The sequence below is a fragment of the Clupea harengus genome, chromosome 5, assembly GCF_900700415.2.
Source record: "Clupea harengus chromosome 5, Ch_v2.0.2, whole genome shotgun sequence".
Taxonomy (NCBI): domain Eukaryota; kingdom Metazoa; phylum Chordata; class Actinopteri; order Clupeiformes; family Clupeidae; genus Clupea; species Clupea harengus.
The window spans coordinates 4127038-4141345 of record NC_045156.1 but is presented as its reverse complement, the minus strand read 5'-3'; the positions used below and the strand labels follow the sequence as shown (position 1 = coordinate 4141345).

At 40.3% G+C, this 14308-nt stretch overlaps 3 protein-coding genes across 3 annotated transcripts; all 3 read right to left on the bottom strand.

Annotated features, from left to right (window-relative positions):
• Window positions 1-1009: 1009 nt before the first annotated feature.
• LOC105912129 (transcription factor HES-5-like) lies at window positions 1010-1744 on the bottom strand. The gene is made up of 2 exons (XM_012841042.3): window positions 1585-1744; window positions 1010-1473 (listed from the first exon to the last, which is right to left on the bottom strand). The coding sequence occupies exons 1-2, from the start codon at window positions 1645-1647 to the stop codon at window positions 1063-1065; spliced, it is 474 nt and encodes a 157-aa protein (XP_012696496.1). The 5' UTR covers window positions 1648-1744; the 3' UTR covers window positions 1010-1062.
• Window positions 1745-5507: 3763 nt separating this feature from the next.
• Window positions 5508-6641, bottom strand: LOC116220438 (transcription factor HES-5-like). Its single transcript, XM_031567084.2, has 2 exons — window positions 6141-6641; window positions 5508-6030 (listed from the first exon to the last, which is right to left on the bottom strand). The coding sequence occupies exons 1-2, from the start codon at window positions 6201-6203 to the stop codon at window positions 5605-5607; spliced, it is 489 nt and encodes a 162-aa protein (XP_031422944.1). The 5' UTR covers window positions 6204-6641; the 3' UTR covers window positions 5508-5604.
• A 4922-nt stretch (window positions 6642-11563) lies between these two features.
• LOC116220437 (transcription factor HES-5-like) lies at window positions 11564-12732 on the bottom strand. The gene is made up of 2 exons (XM_031567083.2): window positions 12163-12732; window positions 11564-12052 (listed from the first exon to the last, which is right to left on the bottom strand). The coding sequence occupies exons 1-2, from the start codon at window positions 12223-12225 to the stop codon at window positions 11627-11629; spliced, it is 489 nt and encodes a 162-aa protein (XP_031422943.1). The 5' UTR covers window positions 12226-12732; the 3' UTR covers window positions 11564-11626.
• Between the last annotated feature and the right edge of the window lie 1576 nt (window positions 12733-14308).

The following is a 14308-nucleotide window of genomic DNA, read 5'->3' as shown; positions in this document are numbered from 1 at the left end:
GGGGTGGAAAAAAAGCAAAAAGCAATAGTTTGGGGGCCTCTGAGACACAGAACATGTAAAGAAATGTCTCTTAAAGACACTGTCAACTTCATTTCAGAATAAGATATGTGTGATAGAATGGAGAGACAAACTCAGGGAAATATATTTAAGAAGATATCATTTATTGCCTTTTACTTGCATATAAAATGTGGTAATTTATAAAGGTTCTAATGTAGAACAAGACATCATACACGATACATCAATATCACTTGAACTTCTTCGTCTCCATTGAGACAGCAGTCAGGTACATGAAAGTATAATACATTTCATATCAAAGCTGGTAACAGTCAATTTGTGTAAAGAAAAATATTTCACAGAAACCACAGCTGAACAACATAAATATCAGAATTCTTAAATCTTAAGAAAGTTCAAACATGTCTGTCAATAATAACTGTATGGTGCCTTCACTGAAGGGAAGTTTTATAGTGAAAAATATGCACTGAGCATAGAGATTCCATAATATATGGATATGTATGGAATAATGAATATATAATATCCATAATTCACTCGCTCGAATTAAGAAACAATTCATGGACAATCATGAAAATCCATACATTAAATCATGAAAATACTAAATTAAAACAATAGGTTCAGAAACTATTTCTAATTTTAAAAGATACAATGAATCTCTCATTGAAAGATTTAACACAAGGAAGCATTGTCATGTACAACCATGAAAATCATCATCATTATGGATGTTTCACAAAGTTGAAACCAAAAATGTGCACAAACTAAGTTCATAGACGCATCTGAAGATATATGTTTTGCAATAGCTTGCAAAGCTTTTCTGTCTTGAAGGAATAGAAGGAAAAGAAAACATCTGCATTAGCAGGCTTGAAAATAAACGTATTTTGATCAGATTAATGTCCCTCGGTATTAATCTCAGACCAATTTGGTCTTACAATTGTGAGAATCTCAGTTTGTAGTATCCTACTACAGCCTCCTGGGGGCGCTGAGAATTCTTGAGGATTTATCACTGACTAACGTGGTCAGACATTTTGGAGAGTCTTGCTCTGGATGTGTCTACCAAGGCCTCCAGGGGGTGCTCTTGACTGGACTTTTCTCTCTGCTCAGTGTGTGCTGGTCCAACACACTAAGCTGATATAGGACCGGCTTTTCCATGTCCTCATCGGAGGATGCCTTCAGGGCCTGTAAGTGGCTCAGAGGTACTGTAGGAGGGCTTGCCTGCACCAAATGACCATTAACTGAATGGGTAAACATGGACAATCCCTGGTGGACAGAATCAGTGGAGAGAAGAGTCTTTTGCTGGAGTTGTTGTCTCAGGAGGCCAACAGTCATCTCCAGGATGTCGGCTTTCTCCAGCTTGGATTCGGGCTGCTGGTTAAGGAGCTGTGGACCCAGGAGAGCCTTGAGCTCCTCGATGCTGCTGTTGATGCGATCTCTGCGCATCTTCTCAACAACTGGTTTTCTTATCTGCAAAGAGCAAGAACTTCCATTTAATACACTTGTCCCTCAAACATGAAAATGGAAATCAGACGAATATGTAAACATTTAAATTAGAGATTTATTGTTACTTTTATTTACCTTGTGGTTTAGACTCAGGTGTTCCTTTGGGTAATCTGCTGTGGAAGTGATTGTAGGAGCCATAGCTGTAGCTGTAGTAGTTCTCTCTGTGTAGAGTGCATCTGATCAGCACTGGCTTCATCTCCTCTATTTATACTCCCAAATCTCCATATGAATGTGCGGGTCTTGGGCTGGTTGGAGTTTCTCACAGTCAGTAGCCAATGGCTGAGCTGCAGAGGACAATGAGGAGTGTGGAGCTGCCACATGCTGGGGGACAATGGTCAAACCTCAGGGGAACAGGTGTTGGGTTGGGGGTGATGGAGAGAGACCCACAGACCCACTGTGTGGATGTGGGAAAGGACTGACCCTGTGAGGAGAGTTAATCTGCTGACTGATGTTGGGGTCAATGATGCTGACAGGGCACATATTACTCACCACTGTACACACAAGTGTTACAAGCCCTTCTAAGCCAAATGATTTAACAATATACACTAACTTTAGAATATATTTCAGAAAGAAACCATGAATATGCTAAACTGTGTGTAAAAGTAAGGCAATACTCCTACTAAATTACAGTAAAAAACATACTACAGTTTCAAATAAAATCTGTACAAATTGCAACAGTCATTGCAGTCGGATGAAACCTTTATACATTTTTTTATTGCACAATAGCTTTATTTCACCATGTAGAAAAAGGAGGGAAAACTCTCTCCAGAATGTGGTGGGGATCTCCAGATGCAGCAATGTCGTCCTCTGTCTTGTTGCTGGTAGAAAGCTACTTACAATTTCCAACACTTAGACCTTTATGCATCACAAAAGCCCTCTACATGAGCCTCTATGTGCCTATTATCAATCATGGTAGAGAGTGGGAGCTAGTAGTGCTGTTTGCTGTCAACAGAGAATGACATCACAAACCATCTGGAGGGAAAGAACCTTATTGGGTGAGCTGTCTCATGGGATGCTATGTACAAAAATATGCTGGTTTAATTGTCATGATGATCTGTCATCATTTTTGTAGGTATTTTTTTTATAACATTATTAAATTAATTTGGTTGTTGCACGGTCATGTGGAGGAGTCAAACACCCTTGTCGATCCCACTAGCCATCCATGCTGTCCTTTAAGTAGTTTTTCCTGGTCTGAAAATCTGTGAAAATATAAGAATAGCTCTCAAAGAAGGATGTTGCCCAACTCATTGTCGCAATAAATCAGTTAGCCAGCTGACTGTTTTTTATTAGTGCCAACTGTACTGTTGGTTTTTTAGCTAGTTAGCTCAATGGTTTAGGCAAAAACTGCATGATGCCTCTTTAAATCATTTAAAAACAATGATGAGGAAAACATCTGGTTTTGTGACAGGGTCGTGCTCAACGTGAATTATGTGTAAGGTTTCAAAACATGCAACGTCAATAGCAAATATTTATTGTCATCTTACAGGGCTGTCATTTTTGTACTGTGTCAATATACAACATAAAATAATGCAAAGCGTGCCTTTTCCCCTGTGTCTTTGTGGAATTCCCCAGTGGGAGTGTGGATGAGTGAACCGGTTACTGGGATTCTCCTCTCCAGAGCTTTCCCACACTCTGCCCATTGATGGGGCTTCCACTGAACAATAGAAGTGTGCCTTGTTAATTCCAAGCCATCTGTAGGGGAGCCATGTCTAATGATGCCCTCAGGCTGAACTGCTGATGTATTTCTCAAGTTATGGTTAGAGAATTAAACAGGCTGAAATGAACGTATCAATTTGTTTGAGTCCTCCAGGACAGGATTTCACAACTGAGTTCCAATTACAAAAGTGAGATAGATAGAGAAAAAGGTGTCTTTAAGCACCACAAACATGACAACAAAACAGAATACAGAATATGGACGTGGTAGCATCTAATATGAATCTTCTGTTTTTCACAGGGTGTTGAAGCAAATCCTTTTTGTGAAGTAAAACTTGAATGTGCTTTTGTCATTGATTCCAGCTACCACACCACTGAGGTCTGTGGTCTGTGGTCTGTGGCCTGTGATCTGTGTACCTCTCAGTGAGAGAGTCCTCCATGGTTTACCACACTCTCATACACTGCTCCTCTAAAGAGCAACAACAGAAGTGTGTGTCATTACCCAACACATAAGGAGGTTCGGCCAGCTGTTGACCCATTCAATTACAGTGGTGTAACATTCAGCAGGATGGTATCAGTCACACAGCTACACTTTTAACCATTTGAAGTTGACTTTTTACACGAGAGGAACATTCTGAGGTATCACCAATTTGACACTGATACTATTAGGACCACACAAGAGGTTAGATGATAACAGGTATTTATCAAGTAGAAAAGAAAAGCCTTAACAACGACTTAACTGTCAATCATCATGCATCATGTAGGAACGTACTCGTGCTAGTGTGAATACTTAAAAACAAATCACAGAATTCTTACATCCTTCATGTCTGTGTGTGACTAAACAGCTACTGAGTATCACCCAACTGGTTTTCATTAATGCCAGATTATGTATTTGGCTGATTACAGGTCTTTCTGTAGCATGTGTTGGGCTAAGATCCTATGATGAGGTAGGTGTCTATACCATCAATATGCGGGTCTTAAACTGGTTGGGTTTTCTCACAGTCAGTAGCCAACGAGGAGTGTGGAGCTGCCACATGCTGGAATCTCCCACATGCTGGGGGACAATGGTCAAACCTCAGGGGAACAGGTGCTGGGTTGGGGGTGATGGAGAGAGACCCACAGACCCACTGTGTGGATGTGGGAAAGGACTGACCCTGTGAGGAGTGTTAATCTGCTGCCTGATGTTGGGGTCAATGATGCTGACAGGGCACACTCTCATCAACACTGTACACACTTCGAGAATATGTTATTCAGTGTTACATCTCCTTGAAGTGATATCCAACCATTCTTTAGAATTATTCATTCATATTTTTTGGCGGTTTATTCCAATGAGTAGTACGATGTTTTACGTCACTGGCAAATGAGACAGCAATGCAACCTGGACAGTATTTTTAACTTATCTGTCAATAATGTTAATCATCTAACACTGAAAACTGTCACAAAAACATAGATTTATGGCTTCATTAGCACTACGTTTTCCAGGTATCCTCAGTGCTTTTCTCTGGACTGAAATGTAATGGCCTGTTAGGGAGAGTTGAATGGAATGACACCAACAAAGTGAATTAGGTTGAACTGTGTAGTTTTATTGCAATTTTCTGGCATGGGAAATGTATGCCATAAGGTAAAAATACATTAAAACAAATTTGAACATAGATCTTTGTCAACAAAGCAATCACTTTCACTGCTTAGTCTCCATTGGGACAAAGAGATGTACAAATCGATCTTTATAAAAGACATGTGAAAACATCATATCACAAACACCAATTATTCAGCTTGTTAAAGTATTCCTTCCAATGAAAGGTAACATGCCGTTTTCTTAAATATTAAGAAAGTCAAGAATGTCTCAATTCTATGAGATCTTGGTATGGAATCCAATCCTTCAATGAAGGATATATAACTTGAAAGCTTTAAAACAAGCTTTGAAAGTAAAGATTGAGAAATCATAATATTTCACAGAAATACTATTAACTGACTGACAGTCAGACATATCCATCATGTACAACCATGGAAATAATGTCAGCATTTTTGACATATTATGTAAATTGTCCTCTTGAAAGACATTTATGTTGCCATAACTTTCAGACTTCATTAATTAAAAAGAATCATAAGAAGTGAAGTCATTACATTTCAATTACATTTTTTCAATTCAAATAAGAATCAAAGATTTTTCAAAGGATCTTAAACAATAATGGAGATCCATTATAGAGGTTTCAAATCAAAACCAGTAAGTTCACAATTCAAAACAATTGTGTATATGTCTTCACAGAAGACAAATACTTTGCAAAAATGTGCAAAATGTCTTTTCTTGCAACAGAATTCAATATTTTCTTTGATATAAAGAAGATTAATCCCCTGCATTTGCAGGTTTGAACGCTTTGAAATGTCGTTGAGTTTTCCACTCTGACCAATTTGATCACGTGAAAGTCTCATCTGTGGTGTGTTCTACCAAGGCCTCCAGGGGGCGCTCCTGGCTGGACTCTTGTCTTTACTCTGGACATGCTGGACAGGAGAGCCCAGCTGGCACTGGTCATTCTCCCTCCTGTAGTCATCACTGGGTGGTTGCAGGGTCTGGAACTGGGTCAGCAACTTTCCATGGGTCTGTGTTTTCACTGAGTCCCTTGACAGGAAGTGAAGGACTTCTTGAGCACACTTGGAGAAACCCTGACTGCCAGCATCGGAAGAGGGTGAGGTTTTCACTGGCTGAAGACGCTGTCTCAGGAGGCAAACAGTCATCTCCAGGATGTCGGCTTTCTCCACTTTGGAGTTGGATTGTTGGTTGAGGAGCTGTGGACCCAGGAGAGCCTTGAGCTGCTCGATGCTGTTGCTGATGCGATCTCTGCGCATCTTTTCCACAATGGGTTTTCTCATCTGCAAAAGGAGCAACAACTTATTAATACATTTGTTCTTTCTATACAAACAACTTCATGACACAAAAAAATCTTCAACGTAGATACAAAGAAGTTGCAAACTGAATTTACCTTGTGGGTCAGATTCAGGTGTTCCTTTGGGTTATCTGCTGTGGAAGTGATTGTAGGAGCCATAGCTGTAGCTGTAGTGGTTCTCTCTGTGTAGAGTGAATCTGATCAGCACTGGCTTCATCTCCTCTATTTATACTCCCAAATCTCCATATGAATGTGTGGGTCTTGGGCTGGTTGGAGTTTCTCACAGTCAGTAGCCAATGGCTGAGCTGCAGAGGACAATGAGGAGTGTGGAGCTGCCACATGCTGGGGGACAATGGTCAAACCTCAGGGGAACAGGTGCTGGGTTGGGGGTGATGGAGAGAGACCCACAGACCCACTGTGTGGATGTGGGAAAGGACTGACCCGTGTGAGGAGAGTTAATCTGCTGACTGATGTTGGGGTCAATGATTCTGACAGGTCACATATTACTCACCACTGTACACACGCGTGTGAAAAGTGTGGAAATTGTTGAAAGCCCTTTGAAATAAATGTTGCACATTCTAGAGTGTTTCAGACATAAATAACATTTGTATAATAGTAAGCCTCTTTTCAAACTCTTTATTAATTTAAATTAAAAAAACACCACAGTTTCAAATTTTGTTGTTTTGTCAAAATTGATTACCAGATTATAAATCATTAAGATCGCTGTCCATGCAACACTCTTATAGGCCTATCTTTCTGAATTGAAAAGTAATTGCTTTATTTCACCATTCAGAAAAAGGAGGGAAAACTCTCTCCCGAATGTGGTGGGGATCTCCAGATGCAGCAGATGTCGTCCTCTGTCTTGTTGCTGGTAGAAAGCTCCTCACAATTTCCAACACTTAGACCTTTATGCATCACAAAAGCCCTCTACATGAGCCTCTATGTGCCTATTATCAATCATGGTAGAGAGTGGGAGCTATTAGTGCTGTTTGCTGTGAACAGAGAATGACATCACAAAACCAGGGCTCTCAAGTTTTGAAGACAGGCAAGAGTGACATATCCCCCCCCACCACCCCCCCCGGCGACGCCCCGGCCCAACCCCATTCCGCCCGCCCCGCCCCTGCCGTATGCCCACAGACCAGCCCCCCCCCCCCCATATTATTATTAGTGTTTTGTTGTTGTTAATAATTGCTCAGACTTGCAGAAAAGATTTGACACATGGCACTGACAATTCAACCAATTACAAAGTATGTATTCAATTTGGGAGAGAGAGAGAGAGAGAAAGAGAATTATGTTTATTGTAGGTGTTTGTTGCCTTTTTGGACTCTTTTATCATTTTTGGTATTGGTTCCCATTATATATGCCATAGTCATAGAATTGGATGTATTAATTGTGCTGGTTGACTTCAGTGCCTGCTGTTTGGCCTGATGCCCCTTACTATGTGCCTTGTCACATCCCGCACACCTGGATGGGCACAGGAGGTCTCTTGGCGCAGATAGAGCACCAGTAATATGAGCTGGTGCTTCCTACAGTAATACATGGCCATTTAGAGGTCCATTCACTATTAAAAGAGGTCTTGTAGGTGGCTGCTCCTGGGACTTTTCTCCCTTTTGTTCTAGCCATCTCCTCCACTTTCTTCCACCGTCTCCTCCTCCACCACCTGCACTGTCTCTTCCTCTTCCACCTGCACTGTCTCTAGCACTTCCACCATCTCCTCCTCTAATGTGTTTACGACCTTCTCTGGGCCTAATCTGGCCTTTTTAGGGGACTTTCCCCTTTGGGCGAAGGACAGGATGCTTATTTGTTTTTTACCTGACATCTTTGAAAGACAGATGCAATGATGAATGCATCCATGGCCAGGATATTTATAACATGCTAGTATGCCTAATGAGCTCGCGATTCACAACTTCACCAGGCGTGAAGAAGCCTCGGAATCTGAATAGAATGTTCAAGCAAACACATTTACAAAAAATAATGCCCATAACATAATTGAATATTAAGGGCTGCCTAATATTCGTTCGAATTATAGGCTATATATATTTTTAATAGGCCTGCTAAAATTTAGTATAGCCTATTAACGAAGTTCGGAGTCAAAGCTATAGTGAAAAGGCAAACTGTGTTGGCTACAAACACTCATTAAAAACTGATGCTAATCATCTCGGAAATATTCTCTAACTGCAGTCAAGTTGTCATTGCTTGTGTCAAACCATTGTGAATTTGTTGTAACATTAAAACAGGAGACGACTTACTCTTTGTAGAAGACTGATGCTCGGAGCTCCAGTAGTTTCCTCAGGTAAACGAAACTTTCGAAAGATCAATCGCGCGCAATTCCAGGATGCTTTATTTTCATTGGTTGCTGGATTAAATCTTACCCAGATACAACAGATGTATTTTTCGGATTGGCTATAGTGTAGCCCATTTTTATTTTTTTTTATTGGCTGATAAGTGGCACCTCACGGCAGAACTCCAGGGGATTCGGGAAGACGTGCTTGATTCCTCCATGGTGAGGGCAGCGCGGCCATGTCATGTTTTCGCGCTGCAGCACATTAAATAGCCTAGAGTTTTTTTCAGCGTGAGAAATACGATGTGTGGCGGGAGTGCGTGACTAAAGACCGAAATGAGTGACTGTCACGCTCAATGCGTGACACTTGAGAGCCCTGCAAAACATTTGGAGGGAAAGAAATGTATTGGCTGAGCTGTCTCACGGGATGCGATATACACTGAAAACATGTACTTTGCCTGAAAATGATCATAGAATGACACTGAAGTTGAATCCATATTATTCAGCTTTTTTCAGTTGATTCATTTTTACAATAGCATTTTTACAACGTTTTCAAATCCATGTTAATGATACATGGTCACGTGGAGTACTGATTAACAACTGATTCACACGTGCCGTCCAGACTGTTCACAAAGTAGTTCTGTACTCTGGAAAGGAAGCCCTGTGAAAATTAAAGCACAGCAATTACTGAAGGTGTTGCCCAGTATATTACTGAAATAAAACAGTTAGCAAAGTGGCAGGCTATTATCAATGCAAACATTGCTGTTTGGTTTTTGAGAGCATTGAGATTGTGGTTTTTAGCAAGTTTGTTCTCTGTTTAGACACAAATTCTGGAATACCTCTTTTGATTTTTTTTTCAGTTAACAGACACTACAACGCCATTCACAAGTTGGTTTTGTGACAGGGTCCTTTTCTGTGTGGATTCTGAATTAATCTGTAAGGTGTCAAAACATGAAACATCATTAGGCTGTTATTTTTCCACTTTCATAATTAATGCAAGGCGTGCCTTTTCCCCTGTGTCTTTGTGGAATTCCCCAGTGGGAGTGTGGATGAGTGAACCAGTTACTGGGATTCTCCTCTCCAGAGCTTTCCCACACTCTGCCCATTGATGGGGCTTCCACTGAACAATAGAAGTGTGCCTTGTTAATTCCAAGCCATCTGTAGGGGAGCCATGCCTAATGATGCCCTCAGGCTGAAATGCTGACGTATTTCTCAAATTACGGTTAACAATTTGACAGACATTGAGGAACACATTAATAAAGACTATTAATGAGTATAACATAAAAAATATGTTCCAACTGATTTTATATAAGAGAGGAGAAAAAAGAAAGTAAAAAACTACATAAAAGAAATTCAAATTTCCAATTTTGTTGTTTTGTCAAAATTGAGTACCATATTTTAAATCATTAAGATCGCTGTCTGTGCAATGCTCTTATAGGCCTATCTTTCTTAATTGAAAAGTAATTGCTTTATTTCACCATTCAGAAAAAGGAGGGAAAACTCTCTCCCGAATGTGGTGGGGGTCTCCAGATGCAGCAGATGTCGTCCTCTGTCTTGTTGCTGGTAGAATCCTCCTTACAATTTCCCACACTTAGACCTTTATGCATCACAAAAGCCCTCTACATGAGCCTCTATGTGCCTATTATCAATCATGGTAGAGAGTGGGAGCTAGTAGTGCTGTTTGCTGTCAACAGAGAATGACATCACAAACCATCTGGAGGGAAAGAAACGTATTGGCTGAGCTGTCTCACGGGATGCGATTTACACTGAAAACATGTACTTTGCCCGAAAATGATCATAGAACGATATTGAAGTTGAATCCATATTATTCAGCTTTTTTCAGTTGATTCATTTTTACAATAGCATTTTTACAACGTCTTCAAATCTATGTTAATGATACATGCTGGATTCTCCCACTGCTGGGGGACAATAGTCAAACCTCAGGGGAACAGGTGCTGGGTTGGGGCTGATGGAGAGAGACCCACAGACCCACTGTGTGGATGTGGGAAAGGACTGACCCGATGAGGAGTGTTAATCTGCTGACTGATGTTGGGGTCAATGATGCTGACAGGGCACACTCTCATCAACACTGTACACACTTCGAGAATCTTTTCTTCAGTGTTACATCTCCTTGAAGTGATATCCAACCATTCTTTAGAATTATTCATTCATATTTTTTGGCGGTTTATTCCAATGAGTAGTACAATGTTTTACGTCACTGGCAAATGAGACAGCAATGCGACCTAGACAGTATTTTTAACTTATCTGTCAATAATGTTAATGATCCAGCTGTGACAAAAACATAGATTTATGGCTTCATTAGCACTACGTTTCCCAGGTATCCTCAGTGCTTTTCTCTGGACTGAAACGTAATGGCCTGTTAGGGAGAGTTGAATGGAATGACATCAACAAAGTGAATTAGGTTGAATTGTGTAGTTTTATTGCAATTTTCTGGCATGGGAAATGTATGCCATAAGGTAAAAATACATTCAAACGAATTTGAACATAGATCTTTGTCAACAAAGCAATCACTTGCGCTGCTTAGTCTCCATTGGGACAAAGAGGTCATATACAAATCGATCTTTATAAAAGACATGTGAAAACATCATATCACAAACACCAATTATTCAGCTTGTTAAAGTATTCCTTCCAATGAAAGGTAATATGCCGTTTTCTCAAATATTAAGAAAGTCACGAATGTCTCAATTCTCTGAGATCTTGGTATGGAATCAAATCCTTCAATGAAGGATATATGACTTGAAAGCTTTAAAACAAGCTTTGAAAGTAAAGATTGAGAAATCATAATATTTCAAAGAAATACTATTAACTGACTGACAGTCAGACATATCCATCATGTACAACCATGGAAATAATGTCAGCATTGTTGACATATTATGTAAATTGTCCTGTTGAAAGACATTTATGTTGCCATAACTTGCAGACTTCATTAATTAAAAATAATCATAAGAAGTGAAGTCATTACATTTCAATGACATTTTTTCAATTCAAATAAGAATCATGGATTCTTCAAAGGATCTTAAACAATAATGGAGATCCATTATAGAGGTTTCAAATCAAAACCAGTAAGTACACAATTCAAAACAATTGTGTATATGTCTTCACAGAAGACAAATACTTTGCAAAAATGTGCAAAATGTCTTTTCTTGCAACAGAATTCAATATTTTCTTTGATATAAAGAAGATTAATCCCCTGCATTTGCAGGTTTGAACGCTTTGAAATGTCCTTGAGTTTTCATCTCTGACCAATTTAGTCACATGAAAGTCTCATCTGTGGTGTGTTCTACCAAGGCCTCCAGGGGGCGCTCCTGGCTGGACTCTTGTCTTTACTCTGGACATGCTGGACAGGAGAGCCCAGCTGGCACTGGGCACTCTCCCTCCTGTAGTCATCACTGGGTGGTTGCAGGGTCTGGAACTGGGTCAGCAACTTTCCATGGGTCTGTGTTTTCCCCGAGTCCCTTGACAGGAAGTGAAGGACTTCTTGAGCACACTTGGAGAAACCCTGACTGCCAGCATCAGAGGAGGGTGAGGTTTTCACTGGCTGAAGACGCTGTCTCAGGAGGCAAACAGTCATCTCCAGGATGTCGGCTTTCTCCACTTTGGAGTTGGATTGCTGGTTGAGGAGCTGTGGACCCAGGAGAGCTTTGAGCTGCTCGATGCTGTTGCTGATGCGATCTCTGCGCATCTTTTCCACAATGGGTTTTCTCATCTGCAAAAGGAGCAACAACTTATTAATACATTTGTTCTTTTTATACAAACAACTTCATGACACAAACAAATCTTCAACGTAGATACAAAGAAGTTGCAAACTGAATTTACCTTGTGGGTCAGATTCAGGTGTTCCTTTGGGTAATCTGCTGTGGAAGTGATTGTAGGAGCCATAGCTGTAGCTGTAGTAGTTCTCTCTGTGTAGAGTGAATCTGATCAGCACTGGCTTCATCTCCTCTATTTATGCTCCCAAATCTCCATATGAATGTGTGGGTCTTGGGCTGGTTGGAGTTTCTCACAGTCAGTAGCCAATGGCTGAGCTGCAGAGGACAATGAGGAGTGTGGAGCTGCCACATGCTGGGGGACAATGGTCAAACCTCAGGGGAACAGGTGCTGGGTTGGGGGTGATGGAGAGAGACCCACAGACCCACTGTGTGGATGTGGGAAAGGACTGACCCGTGTGAGGAGAGTTAATCTGCTGACTGATGTTGGGGTCAATGATTCTGACAGGTCACATATTACTCACCACTGTACACACGCGTGTGAAAAGTGTGGAAATTGTTGAAAGCCCTTTGAAATAAATGTTGCACATTCTAGAGTGTTTCAGACATAAATAACATTTGTATAATAGTAAGCCTCTTTTCAAACTCTTTATTAATTTAAATAAAAAAAACACCACAGTTTCAAATTTTGTTGTTTTGTCAAAATTGATTACCAGATTATAAATCATTAAGATCGCTGTCTGTGCAACACTCTTATAGGCCTATCTTTTTGAATTGAAAAGTAATTGCTTTATTTCACTGTGCAAAAAAAGGAGGGAAAACTCTCTCCCGAATGTGGTGGGGGTCTCCAGATGCAGCAGATGTCGTCCTCTGTCTTGTTGCTGGTAGAAAGCTCCTTACAATTTCCCACACTTAGACCTTTATGCATCACAAAAGCCCTCTACATGAGCCTCTATGTCACTATTATCAATCATGGTAGAGAGTGGGAGCTATTAGTGCTGTTTGCTGTCAACAGAGAATGACATCACAAACCATCTGGAGGGAAAGAAATGTATTGGCTGAGCTGTCTCACGGGATGCGATATACACTGAAAACATGTACTTTGCCTGAAAATGATCATAGAATGACACTGAAGTTGAATCCATATTATTCAGCTTTTTTCAGTTGATTCATTTTTACAATAGCATTTTTACAACGTTTTCAAATCCATGTTAATGATACATGGTCACGTGGAGTACTGATTAACAGCTGATTCACACGTGCCGTCCAGACTGTTCACAAAGTAGTTCTGTACTCTGGAAAGGAAGCCCTGTGAAAATGAAAGCACAGCAATTACTGAAGGGTGTTGCCCACTATATTACTGAAATAAAACAAAGTGGCAGGCTATTTTCAATGCAAACATTGCTGTTTGGTTATTGAGAACATTGAGATTGTGACTTTTAGCAAGTTTGTTCTCTATTTAGACACAAATTCTGGAATACCTCTTTTGATTTTTTTTTCAGTTAACGGACACTACAACACCATTTACAAGTTGGTTTTGTGACAGGATCCTTTTCTGTGTGGATTCTGAATGAATCTGTAAGGTGTCAAAATATGAAACATCATTAGGCTGTTATTTTTCCACTTTCATAATTAATGCAAAGCGTGCCTTTTCCCCTGTGTCTTTGTGGAATTCCCCAGTGGGAGTGTGGATGAGTGAACCAGTTACTGGGATTCTCCTCTCCAGAGCTTTCCCACACTCTGCCCATTGATGGGGCTTCCACTGAACAATAGAAGTGTGCCTTGTTAATTCCAAGCCATCTGTAGGGGAGCCATGTCTAATGATGCCCTCAGGCTGAAATGCTGACGTATTTCTCAAATTACGGTTAACAATTTGACAGACATTGAGGAACACATTAATAAAGACTATTAATGAGTATAACATAAAAAATTATGTTCCAACTGATTTTATGTAAGAGAGGAGAAAAAAGAAAGTTAAAAACTACATGAAAGAAAATCAAATTTCAAATTTTGTTGTTTTGTCAAAATTGAGTACCAGATTATTAATCATTAAGATCGCTGTCTGTGCAATGCTCTTATATGCCTATCTTTCTGAATTGAAAAGTAATTGCTTTATTTCACCATTCAGAAAAAGGAGGGAAAACTCTCTCCAGAAAGGGGTGGGGATCTCCAGATGCAGCAGATGTCATCCTCTGTCTTGTTGCTGGTAGAATCCTACTTACAATTTCCCACACTTAGACCTTTAGGCATCACAA